We start from the raw sequence: 24,658 nt of genomic DNA on the forward strand, positions 1-24,658 counted from the left end.
GGCCAGGAGAGAGCAGGAGAAACTACGGTTAGAAGGGAAGAGAGATGGAGGGAGAGGAAAGGGAGGAGGAGAGGGAGAAGACCTCTCAGCCGAGGTAGAAACTACGGTTAGAAGGGAAGGATGGATAGAGGGAGAAGCTCATTCTAGCACCCCATCTAAGCTCCTCCCCCTCTGACACTCCGCTTTCTCTTCTCCAGTAGCCGTGACGACGAGGACTCTGTGGAGCAGCAGGGGAGGGGGCGTGTCCAGGAGGACTCTCGCCGTCGCCAGGAGCAACTTTCGCCTCAAGCCCCCACGCCCCCCGCCTCAACCCCTCCCGCCGACTCCCCACAGGCCCCTCCCACTCAACAGGCCACACCCCCACCCTCGGCCGCAGCACAGAACGCCATGGACCAGCAGAGGGAGCTGGCGAGACGCCGCGAGCAGGAAAGGAGGAGGAGAGAGGCGGTAATATTTTATAGCAGTTATACTACTATAATACTAACATGATATGATATACTAGTATAGCAGGAGAGGTGGTAATACTTTATAGCATTTATACTACTGTAATAGTAACATACTAGGAGAGGTGGTAATACTTTATAGCATTTATACTACTGTAATACTAACATTATATACTATTATAGCAGGAGAGAGGTGGTAATACTTTATAGCAGTTATACTACTATAATACTAACATGATATACTGGTATAGCAGGAGAGGTGGAGGAGAGAGGTGGTATTACTTAATAGCATTTATACTACTGTAATATTAACATAATATACTAGTATAGCAGGGGAGAGGTGGTAATACTTAATACCATTTGTACTACTATAATACTAACATAATATACTTTTCTAGCAGAAGAGAGGTGGTAATACTTTATAGCAGTTATACTACCATAATACTAACATGATATACTAGTATAGCAGGAGAGAGGAGAGAATCATCATAAAGATACTCATTAATATATGTATATTCTTGTTATTATGTATATTCAGTTATATTACAATAATACAGAGGAGAGGTAGTTTAGCTGAGAAAAGATGGGAAAGATTAACACTGCATCTAGTTCCTCTCTCTCTCTCGCTCTCTCTCATCCCCCTCTCTCTACAGATGGCGGACACCATTGACATTAACTTCCAGAGCGACTTGATGGCCATCTTTGAAGAGAACCTTTTCTGAGAGAGAGATTGAGAAAGGAGGAGAGGGAGAGAAAGAGATATGAACTCTACCTTATCCCACCATGGCTGGGATTTCACACACAACACCCCCCCTCCCTCCCTCTCTTTGATTAGAGACCCCAGACCAGGATGTGAGCTGCAGAGACTTGAAGGAGACTGAGGTGAGGTACATTAATAAGGTGGAGCCCCCCCCCACCCCCCCCCCCCCCCAGCGGTGGGGACCGGGAGTACAACTTCCACTTTTTGCAATTTCAGATGCGTTTTTTGTGTCTAACTGCCCGTTTATTGTTGATGATTGGTTGTTGCCGTGGGCAATGGTAAAACCGGATACCTATCGATAAACAGATATTTGAACTCCTCTTGTATTCTGAAATGAAACCGAGGGAGGAGGGGAGGACTGAGAACTATTACCTGAAAATAAAGAAGAAGAAAAAAGAGGGTTTAATGGAGAAAGAAGAAGAAGAAGAACACCTGTTCTTCTAACGTGCGAGAGGGAGGGGCGGGCGAGAGGATGGACAGACTTCTTTCTCTTTCATTCATTTCTCTCTTAATCTAGTATTTTTCTCTCCCTGTTTTTTGATGTTGGGTTTTAAGCGGGGTGGGTGAGGAGATGGGGAGGGAGAAGTGGGTGGGCTGTGTGTGTTATCATGTTTAGGTCCCAAAAGGGCACCCTATTCCCTTCATATAGTGCACTACTTGTGTCCAGGGCCCATGGGGATCTGATCAAAAGTGGTGCACTATATAGGGAGTAGGGTGCCATTTGGAACGTATCCCCTGAGATGGGTTCAGTTTCTCTCCGGACAGCAAGATGAACACCGGGGTCACACCCCAGCACTATAAAGAAGCACCCTTCCTTCCTTCTCACTCTCCTTGTTCTTTGTGACATCACTGACTTGACACAACTTGAATGTGTAAAAGCTTGAACTCCATTTTTTCAGTCATGTCTGATTCATTGATTATTTCAAGAAAGGAGGCAGAGAGGGAAGGAAGGAGGGAAAGAGGAAGGATGAGTGAAGAAAGGAGGGAGAGAGGGGTACATTTTAAAGGTGTTGGAATGTGGCTCTTGCCTTACAGATCTGACCTGTAAATGAACACACGCCACAGATTATACATATCTCTATATATATCTCTATATATATATATCTATCTCTATATATATATATATATATAGATATATATAGATATATATAGATAGATAGATAGATAGATAGATAGATAGATAGATAGATGCCTAAATATATATTATATACGATGAAAAGTCCCTAAAAATAATTGGATTATGTTGTTGGGAGGGAGAACGGCTAATCTGCCTTGTGCTCAATTCCCTTTAGTTTTTTTAGAGAATTGACTGTAAAAACAAACAAAAAAAAAACTTTTTTTATGATGCTATAAAAAATTGTTTTGTCTTGTTCATAACCTCCTTTCTCTCATCCTGTTTTTCTCTGTATCAAGTTCAGATATTCAAGAGTTTAAAGGCCTCTGTTTTTATCTAAATACCAAATAATTTCTGGGTAACAATTAGGTATGTTACTGTGATTGTTTTCAGTTAAAATGGCCAAAAATAGATTCTTAGCGAAGAGCAATTTCTCAAGCAAGAATGTTGCTAGGACTGTCTGGGAGTGGTCTGAGTGGGGAGGGGGAAACTGAAAAGTAGCTGTTAATGACAGAGGTTTGGAACTCTTTCTTATTGGTCTATCAACGAATTTACTGCATGGTGATGTCACCAGGCAGGCCAAAACTCCATCCCACCAAAACAGGCTGATTTTCTTTTCAAACAGCTCTTACACTAAAAGGGCATTATCATCATTTTCATAATTTCACAGTATTATTCCAACCTTATAGTGTGGAAATATAAATAAAACACAGGAAAATCACGCTTTTGACTGCACTGGCCTATAACTACGTAACTTTGTTCTACTGTTCTGTAGCTACATCCACCTGCTACTACACTTCCTTTCTTTTCTTCGTTAGCTTCTTACTCATTTTCTTTTTTATTCACTTCCATTTGTTAATCTCTCTCTCCTGTCATCATCTTCCTCTACCATCCGTATCATGGCTTTTATTTCGTTTTTATTCACTTCCATTTGTTAATCTCTCTCTCCTGTCATCATCATCTTCCTCTACCATCCGTATCATAGCTTTTATTTAGTTTTTATTCACTTCCTGTTTTTTGTAAAAATGTTCTGCTATGTTTTTAGTTTCTGTGGTAACAGTCGGGGTTGTTGTCATGTGCCATAGCTGTAAGTGTTCTGGGGGCGTGGCCTGCGGTGTTGTCATGTCCAGATATACATCAAACCCCTGTATACAGCTCTACATACACTATCTGTTCCTTTTATTCTTTTTGGGATGTTTTTATTTAATTTTGCCCCTTTTTCATATTTGACGGTTGTTTGTTTTGTTCTGTTTCTTGTCATTGTTTTGTTTTGAATCACCGGTTGGTATGTTGGTGAGTGAGGTGTTAAGGTAGATGGATACATTCTGTTCTGATTATGGAGTAAAACATCTCTTTTTTAAAAAAAGAAAAGTATTAAAATGATCCAAAAAAATGACACTGTGTTGTTTGGTTGGCTGGAGTCACTGAGTGGGACATGCGTGGGTCGACACAAAGAATTGCCTTGTTACTATCTTTCCTAGATTTTTCGCATTCCCATTGGAGGAGAAGGTCTGAGGGGAGGGACCTTCTCCTTCAATACAGTTGAGAAGGAGGTGAGGACATAGGATGTGAGGAATCGAGGAAATGTGACTTGAGAGAGAGCCCTATAATGAGGTTCAGTATAATGGGTATTTACCCTGCAGTTCTGGTGGTACCCAGCAGAGGCTGTGTGTTTTGTTAGAGGTCAAAGTTATTTTGTCTATTCCCTTCATAGTGCACTACTTGTGTCCAGGGCCCATAGGGATCTGGTCAAAGCTAGTGCACTATATAGGGAGTAGGTTGCCATTTGGGACGTATTCCAAATGGAAATGTGACTTAAGAGGTAGGAAACAACACTGCCACTTCACTGACTTTAACACTGGGGCCCCACAAGGGTGCGTGCTCAGCCCCCTCCTGTACTCCCAGTTCACCCATGACTGCGTGGCCAAGCACGCCTTCAACTCAATCATCAAGTTTGCAGACGACACAACAGTAATGGGCTTAATTACCAACAATGACGAGATGGTCTACAGCGAGGAGGTGAGGACCCTGGGTGTGTGCGGCCAGGAAAATAACATCTCACTCAACATCAACAAAACAAAGGAGCTGATCGTGGACTGCAGAGGGAGCACCCCCCTATCCACATCGATGGGACCGCAGTGGAGAAGGTGAAAAGCTTCAAGTTCCTCTGCGTACACATCACTGACAAACTGAAATGGTCCACCCACACAGACAGTGTGGTGAAGGCGGCGCAACAGTGCCTCTTCAACCTCAGGAGGCTGATGCAATTTATCTCGGCCCCTAAGACCCTCACAAACTTTTACCAATGCACAATTGAGAGTATCCTGTTGGGCTGTCTCACCACCTGGTACATCAACTGCACCGCCCACAACCGCAGGGCTCTCCACAGGGTGGTGTGGTCTGCCCAACTCATTACCGGGGGCAAACTACCTGCCCTCCAGGACACCTACGGCACCCGATGTCACAGAAAGGCCAAAAAGATAATCACGCCGCTATCATCCAGAAGGTGAGGTCAGTACAGGTGTATCAAAGCTGAGACCAAGAGACTGAAAAACAGCTTCTATCTCAAGGCTGTCAGACTGTTAAACAGCCATCACTAACACAGAGGCTGCTGCGCTATATACATAAATAAATAACGAACTAGGCAAGTCAGTTAAGAACAAATTCTTATTTACAATGACAGCCTACCCCGGACGCCGCTGGGCCAATTGTGCGCCGCCCTCTTGGACTCCCAATCACGGCCGGATGTGATGCAGCCTTTATAGACTTGGAATCACTGGCCATTTGAATAATGTAACACTAGTCACTTTAATAATGTTTACATATTTTCCACTCTATTCTAAGTACTGTATCTTAGTCTATGCCGTGCTGACGTTGCTCGTCCAAAGAGCACCTTCTGTGGTTCAGTTGAATGGATATTCACCATGCAGTTCCGGTGGTAACCAGCAGAGGGTGTGGTTGATGTGAGGCTGCTGGAGAGAGAGGGAGAGAGAATGTGTGCGTGCGCATAAACCTGACTTACCTGAGAGTTATTGAATGTGTGTATGTACAGTGTAGTGTAAAGTCTTGTGTAAATACTATGAGTGTGTGTGTGTCTGAAGGAGATCGAGGGAGAGGGGGACACGCTAGTCTGTCTGTGTGCTTCCATACATGTCTGTGTGCTTCCATACCTGTCTGTGTTATTAAATACATGCTTGTCTGTCTGTGTGCTGCCATACCTGTCTGTTATTACATGTGTCTGTGCTATAAGCAGTGTTGGGTAGTGAACTACATATAGTTCAACCACAGGAGGTTGGTGGCACCTTAATTGGGGAGGACAGGCTCGTTGTTATGGCTGAAGCGGATTCAGTAGAATGGAATCAAACAGCTGTGTAGCTAACTACTGGAACTACTTTATCTGTCATGTAGCTGCGTAGCTAACTGTTGGAACTACTTTTTGTGTTTAATAGGCCAAATGACACATTCTGTTAACATCTGAGTCATTACATTACATTACATTTAAGTCATTTAGCAGACGCTCTTATCCAGAGCGACTTACCATAGTGATATGTGCGGAAGACACATTTCAGTTGAATGCATTCAGTTGTAAAACTGACAAGGTATTTCCCTTTCTTGCAATTTGTTGTCTATGACATTTTTAGATTTAGATATGATAATTCATCATGAACTACTTTTGAAAAGTGACTAGTTCAGTAAATATTTATCTTAAGGGGCAGCTTAAATGTATCTTAACTTGTTCCAGTTTGAAGTAATTGGTAAACTATATTTTCAGAGTAGCTTCCCCGACACTGGCTATAAGTCCCCTGTGCTGTAAGTCGTGTGTGTGTGTTGTCTCCATGGAGACATTGTTTGGGTTGCTCTGACCTTCGTAGGACTGATAGCCGTGCGTCTCTACCGTGCTGCTGATAATCACCGGGAGAGAGAGGTGTGTGAGAGGTGTGTGTGTGTGTGTGTGTGTGTGTGTGTGTGTGTGAGAGGTGTGTGTGTGTGTGTGTGTGTGTGTGAGAGGTGTGTGTGTGTGTGTGTGAGAGGTGTGTGACTGTCCGACACTTTCCTACTCTCAGATTTAAGGCATAACTCCTCTCTTAAAACAGCCTAGAACTTTCAGTAACAAATTAGAGCAAATGTTCTCCTCGCACTCCCTCTCTCTCTCACACACACACTGACATCATGGCCATTGTGCTTTTGCATATTGATTTTGTTTGGGAGAATCAAGTCAAGGGCGTGACAGAAAGACAGAGCGTTTCCAGAACCCCACAGAGAAGAAAACACTCAGAGTAGAAACCAAATTCGAGGGCTTGCTGCCAGAGCACATCCATGACTTTATCATCACCCAGGGAGAGAGGGAGGAAAGGGGGTGGGGCGAGAGAGAGGGGGGGGAGAAGTAGAGTGAAGGAGAAAATATAAGGAAAATTAGGCTGGGACAGGGAAGAGAGGGTGAAGCTGTGTACATAGGAGGGGGAGAGAGAGGGAGAGAGAGGGAGAGAGAGGGAGAGAGAGAAAAAAAAGCTGGCTCAGATATGACGTGTGTGTGTGAGAGCACTGGCTCAGTCACTACCGTGGTTTTGGTGAATGAAAATAGAAGTGTGTGCGTGCGGGTCTCCCTCCCTGATACTGGTTCTCTTGTGTGTGTGTGTTCCATGTTCTAATCATGTGCCTCTTGTAGAAGCAGTGAGTCACATTCATTCCCTTCTCCAGGCAGACCATGTCCCTAACCACAGATCTAGGATCAGTTTTCCCTTACCCCAACCCAATGGAAACCTTCAGGGTGTGGACATGACTGACCTTAGTTCAGCCCTTGGGGGAAAGTTAACCAGAAAGGAGACTATGATGATCTACTCCTGTAAAATAGTTGGAATAGAGAAACAGTGCTAGGAGATATAGAGTGGTGCTAGGAGCAGTGCTAGGAGTTATAGAGCGGTGCTATAGAGCGGTGTTATAGAGCGGTGCTAGGAGTTATAGAGCGGTGCTAGGAGTTATAGGGAATTGCTAATAGAGGTGCTAGGAGTTTTAGAGCGGTGCTAGGAGTGGTGCTAGGAGTTGTAGAGCGGAGCTAGGAGTTGTAGGAGTTGTAGAGCGGAGCTAGGAGTTGTAGAGCGGAGCTAGGAGTTGTAGAGCGGAGCTAGGAGTTGTAGAGCGGAGCTAGGAGTTGTAGAGCGGAGCTAGGAGTTGTAGAGCGGAGCTAGGAGTTTTAGAGGGTCAGTCTGTTATCTGGATTATTTCTGTTTTATCCGGTGTCCTGTGTGAATTTAAGTATGCTCTCTCTAGTTCTCTTTCTCTCTTTCTTTCTTTCTTTCTTTCTCTCTCTTGGAGGACCTGAGCCCTAGGACAATGCCTCAGGACTACCTGGCATGATGACTCCTTTTTGTCCCCAGTCCACCTGGCCGTGCTGCTGCTCCAGTTTCAACTGTTCTGCCTGCGGTTATAGAACCCTGACCTGTTCAGTGTGATTACTATTATTTGGCCATGCTGGTCATTTATGAACATTTGAACATCTTGGCCATGTTCTGTTATAATCTCCACCCGGCACAGCCAGAAGAGGACTGGCCACCCCTCATAGCCTGGTTCCTCTCTAGGTGTCTTCCTAGGTTTTGCCTTTCTATGGAGTTTTTCCTAGCCACCGTGCTTCTACACCTGCATTGCTTGCTGTTTGGGGTTTTAGGCTGGGTTTCTGTACATCAGTTTGATATATCAGCTGATGTAAGAAGGGCTATACAAATACATTTGATTTGATTAGATTTAGAGCAGTGCTAGAAGAGGTGCAAGAGCGGTGCTAGGAGTTTTAGAGTAGTGCTAAGCATTTTAGAGCGGTGCTAGGAGTTTTAGAGCGGTGCTAGGAGTTTTAGAGCGGTGCTAGGAGTTTTAGAGCGGTGCTAGGAGTTTGAGAGCGGTGCTAGGAGTTTGAGAGCGGTGCTAGGAGTTTGAGAGCGGTGCTAGGAGTTTTAGAGCGGTGCTAGGAGTTTTAGAGCGGTGCTAGGAGTTTTAGAGCGGTGCTAGGAGTTTTAGAGCAGTGCTAGGAGCAGTGCTAGGAGTTTGAGTGGTGCTAAGCATTTTAGAGTGGTGCTAGGAGTTTTAGAGCGGTGCTAGGAGTTTTAGAACGGTGCTATGAGTTTTAGAACGGTGCTATGAGTTTTAGAGCGGTGCTATGAGTTTTAGAGCGGTTTTAGAGCGGTGCTAGGAGTTATCGAGCGGTGCTAGGAGTTATCGAGCGGTGCTAGGAGTTTTAGAGCGGTGCTAGGAGTTTTAGAGCGGTGCTAGGAGTTTTAGAGCGGTGCTAGGAGTTTTAGAGTGGTGCTAGGAGTTTTAGAGTGGTGCTAGGAGTTTTAGAGTGGTGCTAGGAGTTTTAGAGCGGTGCTAGGAGTTTTAGAGTAGTGCTAGGAGCAGTGCTAGGAGCGGTGCTAGGAGTTTTAGAGCGGTGCTAGGAGTTTTAGAACGGTGCTATGAGTTTTAGAACGGTGCTATGAGTTTTAGAGCGGTGCTATGAGTTTTAGAGCGGTTTTAGAGCGGTGCTAGGAGTTATCGAGCGGTGCTAGGAGTTATCGAGCGGTGCTAGGAGTTTTAGAGCGGTGCTAGGAGTTTTAAAGCGGTGCTAGGAGTTTTAGAGTGGTGCTAGGAGTTTGAGTGGTGCTAGGAGTTTGAGTGGTGCTAGGAGTTTGAGTGGTGCTAGGAGTTTTAGAACGGTGCTAGGAGTTTTAGAGCGGTGCTAGGAGTTTTAGAGCGGTGCTAGGAGTTTTAGAGCGGTGCTAGGAGTTTTAGAGCGGTGCTAGGAGTTATCGAGCGGTGCTAGGAGTTTTAGAGCGGTGCTAGGAGTTTTAGAGCGGTGCTAGGAGCGGTGCTAGGAGTTTTAGAGCGGTGCTAGGAGTTTTAGAGCGGTGCTAGGAGTTTTAGAGCAGTGCTAGGAGCAGTGCTAGGAGTTTTAGAGCGGTGCTAGGAGTGAGTGGTGCTAAGCATTTTAGAGTGGTGCTAGGAGTTTTAGAGTAGTGCTAGGAGTTTTAGAACGGTGCTATGAGTTTTAGAGCGGTGCTAGGAGTTTTAGAGCGGTGCTAGGAGTTTTAGAGCGGTGCTAGGAGTTTTAGAGCAGTGCTAGGAGCGGTGCTAGGAGTTTGAGTGGTGCTAAGCATTTTAGAGCGGTGCTATGAGTTTGAGTGGTGCTAAGCATTTTAGAGCGGTGCTATGAGTTTTAATGGTGCTAGGAGTTTTAGAGTAGTGCTAGGAGTTTTAGAGTAGTGCTATGAGTTTTAGAGCGGTGCTAGGAGTTTTAGAGCAGTGCTAGGAGTTTTAGAGCGGTGCTAGGAGTTTTAATGGTGCTAGGAGTTTTAGAACGGTGCTATGAGTTTTAGAGCGGTGCTATGAGTTTTAGAGCGGTGCTATGAGTTTTAGAGCGGTTTTAGAGCTGTGCTAGGAGTTTTAGAGCGGTGCTAGGAGTTTTAGAGCGGTGCTAGGAGTTTTAGAGCGGTGCTAGGAGTTTTAGAGCACACACACACAGTTCGATGACACACAGTCTCTGGGTAGCTAGCTCCTGTGAGAAACCGTGGTTGGGAACAGGAAGTCTGTGGAGAATATTATGTCAGAGATAGAAACCGAGGCAGAGACACATACACCACACTGTACAATAAAATACATAGATACACACACACACACACACACACACACACACACACACACACACACACACACACACACACACACTGTACAATAAAATACATAGATGGATACGCACACACACACACACACACACACACACACACACACACACACACACACACACACACACTGTACAATAAAATACATAGATACACGCAAAGACAGAGACACACAGAACACGCAAAGCACATGCCTCTCTCTCTCAAGGGATGGGGGGGTAATCATTGGGACATCAAGGCCCTCCCTAAATTGATGCCAGATGACATAATCAACTCCATATGTGATTCACACACACACAACTCTCTCACACACACACATTGATAATTGCAAATGCTCACACATCAAGTTCAGATTGACTGACACATTGTAGAAGGCCCAGTCATTGTTCCAGGCTGAGAGTCGATTTTATGATGGGAGGGTGATGCAGTTTGGCTGTCATCTCCCACTTCTTTCCTTCTCTCTCTCTTACATGTTTCCAATTCTCGCAACCTCTCTCTTTCTCTCCTACCCTCCATCTCTCTTCCTCCCTCTCTTTTACCAACCCTCTCTCTTTCTCCTACCACCCCTCTCACTTTCTCTTCTACCCTCCCTCTATCTCCTACCACCCTTCTCTCTTTCTCTCCTACCACCCCTCTCTTTCTCTCCTACTATCCCCCTCTCTCTTTCTCTCCTACCACCCCTCTCTTTCTCTCCTACTATCCCCCTCTTTCTCTCCTATCACCCCTCTCTCTTTCTCTCCTACCCCTCTCTTTCTCTCCTATCACCCCTCTCTCTTTCTCTCTTTTCTAAACATATTACATTACATTTACATTTAAGTCATTTAGCAGACGCTCTTATCCAGAGCGACTTACAAATTGGTGCATTCACCTTAAGATATCCATTCTCCCAGCTTCCTCGCCCTCTTTCTCATCTTCCCTCCTTTTCTTGTCCTAATCTATCTCTCCTCTTCCTATCTCCAATTACACTTCCTCTCAGACACAATGCACTTCTATTTCCTCTGTCTCTCACAGGTGTGTGTGTGTGTGTGTGTGTGTGTGTGTGTGTGTGTGTGTGTGTGTGTGTGTGTGCGTGCGTGCGTGTGTGTGTGTGTCTGGGTTGCCTAGCAGCGGCAGAGCTTCCTGTGACACGAAGAACACAGCAGGAAGTTGAGACGGCTAGTTAAATAACTGGAAACAATGACAAACACACACATACTGGGGACACACATGCTGGACACACACGTTTGTATGTCTGATAGCTAATCTTCCGTAAACATTGAACATTGTGTCGCAACAGTTTAATCATCCCCAAACCAAACAGCCAAGAATTCATATCCTTACATTTGATCATCTCAAGTCAATAGTTTCTTCAAACTAGCACTGTGGCTGCCAAGTAATGAGGCACAGCTAGACCTAGTTCTCCATGGGTCATTGATTAAAACTAGCCTTGTTCAACCATCCTGATCTGGTCAGTTTGCCTTCTGTTCACAGATTGTCTTGGTCAGGATGATGGACCAGACTGATCACACAGAGACATACAGAGACACACACAGACACACACAGAAAAACACAGCCACACACAGACACACACACACACAGAGACACACAGCTGCACAGAGACACATACATACAGCAACACACAGCCACACACACACACAGCAACACACAGAGACATGCTTGCGCAAAGAAACTGCTTATAACACACACAAAATGAGAGACTGCTGTTAGGAAACTAGACTGTGGTCTTGAGGATAGTCGTATAAGGAGAGGCTCATGTATATATTGGAAGTCAAGCCAACATGTAGGGCTCAGGTCGAAAGTAGTGGGGCCTTCCCTGTGGCTCAGTTGGTAGAGCATGGTGTTTGCAACGCCAGGGTTGTGGGTTCGATTCCCACAGGGGGCCAGTACAAATGCATGAAAATGCATGAAATGCATGCAAGTCGCTCTGGATAAGAGCGTCTGCTAAATGACTCAAATGTAAATGTAGTGCACTAGATAGCCTAGTGGTTAGAGCATTGGACTAGTAACCGAAAGTTTGCTAGATCGAATCCTCGAGCTGACGAGGTAAAAATCTGTCATTCTGCCCCTGAACAAGGCAGTTAACCCAGTCATTGAAAATAAGAATTTGTTCTTAACTGACTTGCCTAGTTAAATAAAGGTACAATTTAAAAAAAAAAGGAATAGGGTTCTATTTAGGACGCAAACTTAAACAGTTTCATTAGTCTAGTTTAAATGTTTTGATTACTTCTGTTGTCATACAACAAGCTGGAGAGATCAACCTCTCCTGAAACAACACTGTGTGTCACAGAAAAAGCCTTCTCTGTTTTAAACACGTAAACCACAACAAATGTGGGGAACATATTGAGTAACTATGTGGTACTGGCACTGGAGCGAAGGGCTGGGGTTTGAGTCATTCATAATGTGAAGCAGAGAGGGGAGGGAGAGGAGAAAGAGAGAGAGAGGGGGAGAAGGAGAGAGAGGGGGGAGAAGGAGAAGGAGAGAGAGGGGGGAGAAGGAGAAGGAGAGTGAAGGGGATTCTGATTATAAACTGGGTGGCTCGAGCCCTGGCTGACAGCCGTGGTACATCAGACAGTATACCACGGGTAGGACAAAACATACATTTTTACTGTTCTAATTACGTTGGTAACCAGTTTATAATAGCAACACTGCACCTCTGAGTTTGTTGTATATGGCCAATATACCACGGCTAAGAGCTGTGTCCAGGCACTCTGCGTTGCGTCATGACAAGAACAGCCGTTAGCCGTGGTATAATGGCCATATACCACACCACCTCGGGCCTTATTGCTTAAATATAAAAATCGACACATTTATCATTGTAATAATATGCCTGCCCACCGTCCTGCCTAAAAGGAGCTTGTGAAAATGTGTTTATTTTAGATTTTTTGGGGGGGCTGTGTCCAGGCACACTGCATAAGAACAGCTGTTTTTTTATTTAACTAGGCAAGTCAGTTAAGAACAAATTCTTATTTACAATGACGGCCTACCACTGCCAAACCCGGACGACGCTGGGCCAATTGTGTGCCTCCCTATGGGACTCCCAATCACGGCCAGTTGTGATAAAGCCTGGAATCGAACCAGGGTCTGTAGTGACGCCTCTAGCACTGAGATGCAGTGCCTTAGACCACTGTGCCACCTGTTAGCTGTGGTATATTGGCCATATACCACACCTCCTCGGGCCTTATTGCTTAAATATAAAACTCTACTAATCAAAAGCCTACACATTTATCATTGTAATAATATCCTGCCCACCGTCCTACCTAAAAAGAGCTCTCAACCTCAGTCCATGAAAAATATATATATATATATATATATATATATATATATATATATTTACCTTTATTTAACTATGATGAGGGAGAGACAGCTAAAAATGTATGTAGACTATAATTATATTATTTTGCTTATTTTAAACGTATTTTGTCCTATCTCAATGTTTATAATGTGTAGGGTATTATTCTATTAGGCTCCTAGCATAACTGTCATCTCCTAACGCCTATAGCATAATCTGTGTCTTCAGACGCCCCTAGGAGACCTTTAGCCTTTCTATTGTCTTGTTCTATACATAACGTCTTGCTCCTTGTCAAAACAAAATCACACCCAACACTACAGCCCAGCATGGGGGTAAAAACCCTGCTTTCGCCAAACACTGTACTTACGCTGTCAATCATCCTTTCTTCTCCTCTCATTGGTTGTCTTTCCGTTCCAGTATCCAACCGGGGAGCAGTAGAGGCGGGTACGTTGGGCTCCCAGGTTGTCCAAGCCACATTCTGACAGAGACACGCTCCGCCGCACCCTTTCTCTACCGCGCACAGGTAAACTGCGGCCAAACGACCAAAGTCACTCGAAAGTCAAATTTGGATTGTAATTTTAGGACAAATTTATGGATTAAACAAAGACTAAACTCGTTTCTGGAAGCGGATATGAAGGGATAGGCGCTAAGGCAAGACTAAGGTAAGGAATTTGATGTTTTGATATGTTTTTAGTTTTTAGTTTTAACGAAAGCACATTTTCATTGTTTAGTGAGTGAAAGCTAAACTCGGATAGGCTACGTGCGAAAAGCTTAATTTAGGCTACGTTATAGGCCTTAATGACTGGTTTAACTTGATAAACTCGTAAAAACAAGTCTAAAAGAACATTGTGCATTCTCAGCACTTTTGGATAATGGTTGTGGAGGTTTTCCTTACGAAAAACCCTGTTAATAACCTTTGTTAAATATTCTCGGTTTTGCTGTGTGTCGCTGGCTGGCTTGCGGTTCCACCGCTGTATCGCGTGACATTCCGTGGTAACTGCACGAGTTGACGTGTGCATGTAGTGTTTGTGCTTGTTTCCCGGATATAGGCTGTAAAATATATAGATTTTATGTGGCTTTTTTAGCCTACTTTTTTTTTTGTTCTGTTCTTTGTTTCAGCAGTCATATGGTCAATTACAGCAGTTTGCATAGACCTATTGAGAGTAATGTTTCTAAACTTGTCAAACCAACATGTTTCACACCAAAAAACTAAAAAAGGTGCAAACTCGGCCTGGCGCACCCACATGCTGCATGCAAGCGCTCTGCTTCTGCAATTCCCACGCACTCGCTCTGTGGATCGTTCGGAGAGAGAGCGCGTAAAAGAAGACTATTTAATGGGCCAGAGTTAACCTCACGGTGTTATCTGTTGTTTTTATTGCCCCCCGGCGCCGGGCGGCTCCTCCACGGTGATTGCTCTGTCCAGCACTGCTTTGCCCCCTGTAGATCTACACAGAGCTCACCACAATACACTGTTGATCTCGCTTATCTCTTTGGTAACCTATCAATTAAACGTTGTAAAGGTGTGTGTGAAAGGGGGGGGAGACAACTCAAACACATCCACTTGCACACAGGCAGAGACTGAGGCAGAAGGTCTCCAGCTGGGTCAATATGTACCATGTTCTTTACCTCCTACCCCTTTAACATATCCCGAAAAGAAGCTAACTGAATGTCAAGAGATGGGGTTTTGTCTGTGTAAATAAGCTAAGAGGATCTGAATAGTGACAGTGTAAAGTGAGGAACAGGGAGACGGAAGTAAACGAGACCTGCATCCTGGAAGTCAACTAGTGGTGGGCCCACGGTTGGAGATGTGAACAATGAAAACACCTTTTGTTTCTCAGAAAACAGTCAACGTCTCTCTCACGTCAAGTCATTCTTGTGGCCAGCCTTCTGATGTAATAGAAAGATACGGTGGGGGGTTTGTTTGGAAACTAGAAAATGACTTTCCGCTTGCGGATGAAACTGCTCTTAATTCTCGGTAAGATTGGAACGAAACAACATCTCGACTGATAACGCAGAAGGAGGGGAGAGGGGGAGTTGTGTGTGTGTGTAGTTGTATGACAAGAATAGAAGAGGCTCGCTGCACGGAGCCGCATATAGGGGGCCCATCTGACTCACACACACACACACGGGCGAAAATCTGATATCAACTTTGGGGGGGACAATTACATGAAATTTTCTCGAGCAATTCCTGAGGGGGACACCAAAAGTAGTGCTGTAACACATAGCCTGCATTGTAATATGGTAAATGTATATTGAGGAACCAAAGAAATAAGGTGTTTGCCGTACTCCTAACTACCGGTACCCAAAACTACACAACTACTCACAACAGCAATACCATTGCCTTAAACTGGTGACTGAACTAAGATTTGTTAAAGTTGAGAGTGGGGGTATCCATGGCATTTTCCAATTATGTTCCTATTTTACAAGTAAAAAAAATGGAGAACCTTTCATAATGTTACCAAACAAAGACTCAACAAACTTACCTGAGACTCCCTGTCTGCCAGTCTGTCCCTGCATATCTGTCCCCAACTCTGCTGTCTGTGTGCCATCTGTTGCCTGCTCTGCCTAATGACATCATTGTGAAACATTTCCATTAGAATTTCATTTCTTTCTTATGAACATTTTATCAACTAGTCTTTGAGATATTAGGCTACTAGGGTTCTTACTATGCGTTTTGGTGTACTGAAAAATACTCTGATGTCCGTCTTTTATTTTTCTGCCATTTTTCTACCTGGCTGGCTGGCTACACACATACACAGTGTGTAGGTTATTTATAGTAGGAGATTAGCTTCTATCATCTTATCTTTTATCATTCTATTTGGGCTTCGATCTGAAAGGTAGTTAGCAAATGTGAAACGGATTAAAATGACAAGAGTTGACAGCTGTATGAGTTAACCATTTACACAACATATGCTGCAACCTTTTGTAATTTTAATAGTTTCTTTCATATTGGCTGGCTTCCAACAATAGTTGAATTTGCAAAGCTAGCGAGCACCAATTCAGTGGTGTTTGCTATAATCTTTGCTACCCGGGTTAAATAAAATAAATAAATAAAAGTTCCCTTGCGACAATTTAGCTTTTGCAACGAGACCATTAAATATATTTAAGACCATGGTAGAAGAGAGTGTAGTTCTGTTCAGTTTGGACTTCAGTTTATCGCTAACCTTATCACAGGGACTTTGAAGCACTAACTTACATCATCTGCATGCTGATCTCGGAATAAATTGACGATAGCAAAGATTCCATCTTTGACGAGGCCACATAAATGGAATAGGTACTAGCTAGCTTAATAGTTAACATTTGCGTGCAAGCTCTGCATATTCAGCTAGTGTGTGTGCGCGATTGACTGGATTAACCTCACGTCAGTTACGTTCATTGAGTGCCTTTCAGACAGTGGCTACGACCCCTCTGTTACCTTGCCAGTGGATCAAACCATTGTGAGGCAAAGGGTGGGGGGTTGCAATCTTTTGAAACTTAAAAACGCGCTATTAAGTGTCTATAATCAGCACAATTGCTTTCATTGCGTATTATTAATATTATTTAAATTTCATAGTTATGTTTCAGTGATATATTGGGGGGGACAAATCATATTTTTCCCAGGATGGGGGGGTCGTGTCCCCCCCGTCCCCCCCGGGATTTCCGCCCCTGCACACACACATACAGCAGTGCTGTTTTATACTGACTCAATGTTAAAGGCTACAGGACTAGGGAGAGCTGAACTCACCCTACATTGGTTTCTCTGGGTGGACTGACTGTGGTAATCAGTTTAACCCAGACTAATACAAAATAACACAGTTAAAACTAGACAGACTGGACAGTAGAATGTAGACTAATATAGCAGAGTTATAACTAGACAGTAGAATGTAGACTAATATAACAGAGTAATAACGAGACAGACTGGACAGTAGAATGTAGACTAATATAACAGAGTTATAACAGGACAGTAGAATGTAGACTAATATAGCAGAGTTATAACTAGACAGACTGGACATTAGAATGTAGACTAATATAACTGGACAGTAGAATGTAGACTAATATAACAGAGTTATAACTAGACAGACTGGACAGTAGAATGTAGACTAATATAGCAGAGTTATAACAGGACAGTAGAATGTAGACTAATATAACAGAGTTATAACAGGACAGTAGAATGTAGACTAATATAACAGGACAGTAGAATGTAGACTAATATAACAGAGTTATAACTGGACAGTAGAATGTAGACTAATGTAACAGGACAGTAGAATGTAGACTAATATAACAGAGTTATAACTAGACAGACTGGACAGAATGTAGACTAATATAAGAGTTATAACTGGACAGTAGAATGTAGACTAATATAGCAGAGTTATAACAGGACAGTAGAATGTAGACTAATATAGCAGAGTTATAACTGGACAGTAGAATGTAGACTAATATAACAGGACAGTAGAATGTAGACTAATATAACAGAGTTATAACTAGACAGACTAGACAGTAGAATGTAGACTAATATAGCAGAGTTATAACAGGACAGTAGAATGTAGACTAATATAGCAGAGTTATAACAGGACAGTAGAATGTAGACTAATATAACAGGACAGTAGAATGTAGACTAATATAGCAGAGTTATAACTAGACAGACTGGACAGTAGAATGTAGACTAATATAACAGAGTTATAACTAGACAGACTGGACAGTAGAATGTAGACTAATATAACAGAGTTGTAACTACACGTCATTGTGAACTTTGGCCACAACGCTGTATTCCATTTTGATGTGCCTCCAGCGATACCTCTCCGTCCATTCTACAGGTAACTTCCAAAATAAAGGGCACACTTGAGTAAATGAGGGGGAGAAAGTATATTGAAACTGAAGCATGGGTTGCTTCCATACAGGAAGTTCCAGACACTTGTAGAATGTATGCCAAGGCGCAGTGAAGCTGTTCTGGTGGCCCAATGCCCTATTAACACACTTTATGCTGGTGTTTCCTTTATTTTGGGAGTTACCTGTAGCAGCAGTCTACACGGTGAATGGAACAGCTGTGTAGGCGAGACGGCTCGAGTCACACTACAGGGAATACAACCTAATACAGGTTGGATACTTCTAGAACATACCATTTACATATTTGTTTTTTAGATTTGGTTGTAAAAAAAAAATCACTTTTCCTTTAAGAAACGCGAAGAGAGGGAAGGAGAGGGAAGGAGAGGGAAGGAGAGGGAGAGAAGGGATGAGGCTACCGCAAAGGGTGTGTCTCCATCTGTAATGACCTGTTTGCATTCAAACTAGTGTTTACTGATTCTTCCCAGTGCGCGCGCGCACACACACACACACACACACTCTGGCATAACAGGAAGTATAAATCAGACAGCTCAGTGTTTAGAGTTCTGATATGAGACACACACTTCCTCTCTCTTAATCTCACACGTACACACACACGTACACACGCACACCTCTCAGAATCTGTTTAACTCCCTGGAGTCGATTGACGCACCGGTCATCCCCATCAGAATCTGTCAATTTAATCTAGAAATATGTTTTGTTGCATTGGATGTGTCTCAAATCACAACATCCGCCGACGTCTCACTTCTGCATCTGTGGTGGAAGGTGGCTGAGCTACAGCATTGTTTGTCAGACATTGAGATATGCTGAAAACCGGTCTTCTCACGAAAACGTTTCGTAACATTCGAACTAGGGATGCACGATATATCGGTGAACATATCGGAATCGGACGATATTAGCTAAAAATGCCAACATTGGTATCGGCCCGATGTCTAGTTTAACGCCCGATGTTAGAAACCTATGTCAAAGCTACTGTGCATACCTGTACAAAGTAGGTACATGACGTAATAACGCCATGTAAAATGTTGCGCTACACTGCAACACAGCATTTCTAACCTAGCCCACAATGTCTGCTGTGTGGATCGAGCAGTCAATAAGTCGAGGAGGCATTTGAAAGAGTAAGAACATTTCAGCGAGACAACTCAAAGACGAAATCCATTAAAGCCAAGATAATGGAATTCATTGCCCTTGACAATCAACCGTTCTGTTGTGGGTGATGTCGGCTTTCGTTGACTGGTCGAGCACCGGTACACACTAACAAGTGCGCTATTTTTCAGATGTTGCCCTACCGCAGTTACACAGTAATAGCGTCACTGCTATTAGCTTTTCGACATACATACTATGGAACGCCGTTTGGGTCTTTGCTTGCCAGAAAAGATACAGTAGCACTGTCAAATCTATACAAAAAAGTCTGCAAACACCGGCCACGAACGATGTTTACAATACCGCTTTGGTAATAAAGCATAATTTGTACGACCGCAACTTCTAGGGTAGCTAGCTTTAGCTTGGTACCTAGCTAGCACCAATACAACCAGCCTGAAAACAATGACCAGTAGAAATTGCTGTCATTTTCATTATTCTTAGCAATGATTTAGGAATCCTTGTGAGTAAGTATTAGCTAGGTTGCCACTTGTTGTTCGCCTATTGTTCGCCTATTGAAGTTGATCTTCAGTTCATGAAAATAAATGGCTAGCCAGCTACTTAACCCTGTTGCCCAAAGCTAACGTTATAAGCAGCCCGCTACAGGATGTAGGTGTTTTAGCATGGCCCATTTTTAACTGCCAGCTCTCTGTTTATCACTCTCAGTTAAAGGGGAATGAAACACTAGGCCTTAGAACACCAGCTAACTGGGTGTCGCCATATTGGCATTGTTGCATCATCGGCAGGAGAGTTTTGGAATTCCTGAATTTTCTGAGACCATGACCTCTGTGTATCTTAATGAGAATACTCTACTGGTGTCAAACCATATTTGAAAGTATGATACATATTTTGAAAGCTGAGAAACAGCCCTTTCAAATGATATGACATCCAATACACATCGATTAAATGGTAATCAGTGAAGAAAAAACACCTGTGAAATGTCTTGTGCGCTATAATATTAAACAGTGAAGCTATAACACTGAGATAATATTAAACAGTGAAGCTAAAACACTGAGATAATATAATATTAAACAGTGAAGCTAAAACACTGAGATAATATAATATTAAACAGTGAAGCTATAACACTGAGATAATATAATATTAAACAGTGAAGCTATAACACTGAGATAATATAATATTAAACAGTGAAGCTAAAACACTGAGATAATATTAAACAGTGAAGCTAAAACACTGAGATAATATAATGATATTGAACAGTGAAGCTAAAACACTGAGATAATATAATGATATTGAACAGTGAAGCTATAACACTGAGATAATATAATGATATTGAACAGTGAAGCTATAACACTGAGATAATATAATATTAAACAGTGGAGCTAAAACACTGAGATAATATAATGATATTAAACAGTGGAGCTAAAACACTGAGATAATATAATGATATTGAACAGTGAAGCTAAAACACTGAGATAATATAATGATATTAAACAGTGGAGCTAAAACACTGAGATAATATAATGATATTGAACAGTGAAGCTAAAACACTGAGATAATATAATGATATTGAACAGTGAAGCTAAAACACTGAGATAATATAATGATATTGAACAGTGAAGCTAAAACACTGAGATAATATAATGATATTGAACAGTGAAGCTAAAACACTGAGATAATATAATGATATTGAACAGTGAAGCTAAAACACTGAGATAATATAATGATATTGAACAGTGAAGCTATAACACTGAGATAGTATAATGATATTGAACAGTGAAGCTAGAACACTGAGATAATATAATATTAAACAGTGGAGCTAAAACACTGAGATAATATAATGATATTGAACAGTGAAGCTAAAACACTGAGATAATATAATGATATTGAACAGTGAAGCTAAAACACTAAGATAATATAATGATATTGAACAGTGAAGCTAGAACACAGAGATAGTATAATGATATTGAACAGTGAAGCTAGAACACTGAGATAGTATAATGATATTTAACAGTGAAGCTAGAACACAGATAGTATGATGATATTTAACAGTGAAGCTAGAACACAGATAGTATAATGATATTTAACAGTGAAGCTAGAGAATATATATATATATATATATATATATATATATATATATTCTCTAGCTTCACTGTTAAATATATATACTGCTCAAAAAAATAAAGGGAACACTTAAACAACACAATGTAACTCCAAGTCAATCACACTTCTGTGAAATCAAACTGTCCACTTAGGAAGCAACACTGATTGACAATAAATTTCACATGCTGTTGTGCAAATGGAATAGACAACAGGTGGAAATTATAGGCAATTAGCAAGACACCCCCAATAAAGGAGTGGTTCTGCACGTGGGGATCACAGACAACTTCTCAGTTCCTATGCCTCCTGGCTGATGTTTTGGTCACTTTTGAATGCTGGCGGTGCTTTCACTCTAGTGGTAGCATGAGACGGAGTCTACAACCCACACAAGTGGCTCAGGTAGTGCAGCTCATCCAGGATGGCACATCAACGCGAGTTGTGGCAAGAACGGTTTGCTGTGTCTGTCAGCGTAGTGTCCAGAGCATGGAGGCGCTACCAGGAGACAGGCCAGTACATCAGGAGACGTGGAGGAGGCCGTAGGAGGGCAACAACCCAGCAGCAGGACAGCTACCTCCGCCTTTGTGCAAGGAGGAGCAGGAGAAGCACTGCCAGAGCCCTGCAAAATGACCTCCAGCAGGCCACAAATGTACATGTGTCTGCTCAAACGGTCAGAAACAGACTCCATGAGGGTGGTATGAGGGCCCGACGTCCACAGATGGGGGTTGTGCTTACAGCCCAACACCGTGCAGGACGTTTGGCATTTGCCAGAGAACACCAAGATTGGCAAATTCGCCACTGGCGCCCTGTGCTCTTCACAGATGAAAGCAGGTTCACACTGAGCACGTGACAGACGTGACAGAGTCTGGAGACGCCGTGGAGAACGTTCTGCTGCCTGCAACATCCTCCAGCATGACCGGTTTGGCGGTGGGTCAGTCATGGTGTGGGCTGGCATTTCTTTGGGGGGCCGCACAGCCCTCCATGGGCTCGTCAGAGGTAGCCTGACTGCCATTAGGTACCGAGATGAGATCCTCAGACCCCTTGTGAGACCATATGCTGGTGCGGTTGGCCCTGGGTTCCTCCTAATGCAAGACAATGCTAGACCTCATGTGGCTGGAGTGTGTCAGCAGTTCCTGCAACAGGAAGGCATTGATGCTATGGACTGGCCCGCCCGTTCCCCAGACCTGAATCCAATTGAGCACATCTGGGACATCATGTCTCGCTCCATCCACCAACGCCACGTTGCACCACAGACTGTCCAGGAGTTGGCGGATGCTTTAGTCCAGGTCTGGGAGGAGATCCCTCAGGAGACCATCCGCCACCTCATCAGGAGCATGCCCAGGCGTTGTAGGGAGGTCATACAGGCACATGGAGGCCACACACACTACTGAGCCTCATTTTGACTTGTTTTAAGGACATTACATCAAAGTTGGATCAGCCTGTAGTGTGGTTTTCCACTTTAATTTTGAGTGTGACTCCAAATCCAGACCTCTATGGGTTGATAAATTGGATTTCCATTGATTATTTTTGTGTGATTTTGTTGTCAGCACATTCAACTATGTAAAGAAAAAAGTATTTAATAAGATCATTTCTTTCATTCAGATCTAGGATGTGTTGTTTAAGTGTTCCCTTTATTTTTTTGAGCAGTGTATATATATATATATATATATATATAGAGAGAGATAGATAGATATATGGATATAAAACAGTGAAGCTATAAGACAGTGTTACATGGCAGTAGTTTACAATCAATTGGCTCTAACATACTGTATGACTCCTATCTCAACCTTATGGAAACATTCTGTCTCAGAGACAGGCCCCCTTTGTTATATGATTATAAACATACTAAAACATCCTCAAGTCAATTAGTTAGTTTCCAACACAAGTCACAAAATAGTTGCATGGACTCAGGGTGCAATAATAGTGTTTAACATGATTTTTGAATGACTACCTCACCCCACACCTACAATAATCTGTAAGGTCCCTCAGTCGAGCAGTGGATTTCAAACACAGATTCAACCACAAAGACCAGGGAGGTTTTCCAAAGCCTTGCAGAGAAGGGACATACACTAGTATTGTCATATTAGTAAAACAATACCTTTACTGAAAGAATAAGGTAAAAAAAAAACAATATGCTACAAAGCGTCATGCTATCATAACATTATATACAACATTTATCTAAGGGATATTGGTCTGGAATGATAAACTGTGATCAGAATAAGGCATCTAATAACAATAATTGTATTTTACAACTAAAACATACTAGGCCTGTAGCCTAACGCACCAAGAGTCACAATGGGAACACGTTAAAAGCATGTAAGGGAAGTGAAATGACCAGTGACAGTCTGAGTTACTGGGTGAAGACTAGGAGTCCCTTTACTAGAGCCTATGTTTGGTATGTACAGAGCCTTCAGAAAGTATTCACATCCCTTGACTTTATCCACATTTTGTTGCGTTATAGCCTGACTTTAAAATCAATTAAATATACATTTTGTGTCATTGGATCCACATTAATGTAGAAGTGTGGATGCTAAAAGGCCATGGTACTTACCTACGGAGCAGCAAGAGGAAGTGGCCCTCCCTACCTGCAGGCTCTGCTGAAACCCTACACCCCAACCTGAGTACTCTGTTCTGCCACCTCTGGTCTCTTGGTCCTCCCACCCCTACGGGAGGGCAGCTCCCGCTCAGCCCAGTCCAAGCTCTTCTCTCTCCTGGTTCCCCAATGGTGGAACCAGCCTCCCCCTGAAGCTAGGACAGCTACCAGATATCTAGATAGATAGGAGCTGTGATGTACTGCTACCAGATATCTAGATAGATAGGAGCTGTGATGTACTGCTACCAGATACCTAGATAGATGGAGTTGTGATGTACTGCTACCAGATATCTAGATAGATAGGAGCTATGATGTACTGCTACCAGATATCTAGATAGATAGGAGCTGTGATGTACTGCTACCAGATAGCTAGATAGATAGGAGCTGTGATGTACTGCTACCAGATAGCTAGATAGATGGGAGCTGTGATGTACTGCTACCAGATATCTAGATAGATAGGAGCTGTGATGTACTGCTACCAGATATCTAGATAGATAGGAGCTGTGATGTACTGCTACCACATATCTAGATAGATGGAGCTGTGATGTACTGCTACCAGATATCTAGATAGATAGGAGCTGTGATGTACTGCTACCAGATACCTAGATAGATGGAGTTGTGATGTACTGCTACCAGATATCTAGATAGATAGGAGCTGTGATGCACTGCTACCAGATATCTAGATAGATAGGAGCTGTGATGTACTGGTACCAGATATCTAGATAGATAGGAGCTGTGATGTACTGCTACCAGATACCTAGATAGATGGAGCTGTGATATACTGCTACCAGATATCTAGA

General features: G+C 42.9%; 2 protein-coding genes across 4 annotated transcripts in view; both read left to right on the forward strand.

Moving 5' to 3' along the window:
• LOC115147919 (bromodomain-containing protein 4) overlaps positions 1-1,589 on the forward strand; it is a 38,218-nt gene extending 36,629 nt beyond the window's left edge. The window contains exons 23-24 of the mRNA XM_029690169.1: positions 198-447; positions 1,097-1,589. Of these exons, the coding sequence (XP_029546029.1) occupies positions 198-447; positions 1,097-1,165 (319 nt within the window). The 3' untranslated portion in view covers positions 1,166-1,589. The remainder of the gene's footprint in view (positions 1-197; positions 448-1,096) is intronic.
• A 12,068-nt stretch (positions 1,590-13,657) lies between these two features.
• LOC115147735 (lysophosphatidic acid receptor 2) overlaps positions 13,658-24,658 on the forward strand; it is a 29,566-nt gene continuing 18,565 nt past the window's right edge. For all 3 annotated transcript variants that reach the window (XM_029690035.1, XM_029690036.1, XM_029690034.1), the window contains exon 1: positions 13,658-13,911. The gene's annotated coding sequence lies outside the window, so the exon portion shown is untranslated. The remainder of the gene's footprint in view (positions 13,912-24,658) is intronic.

The sequence above is a fragment of the Salmo trutta genome, chromosome 14 (assembly GCF_901001165.1).
Source record: "Salmo trutta chromosome 14, fSalTru1.1, whole genome shotgun sequence".
Lineage (NCBI taxonomy): Eukaryota > Metazoa > Chordata > Actinopteri > Salmoniformes > Salmonidae > Salmo > Salmo trutta.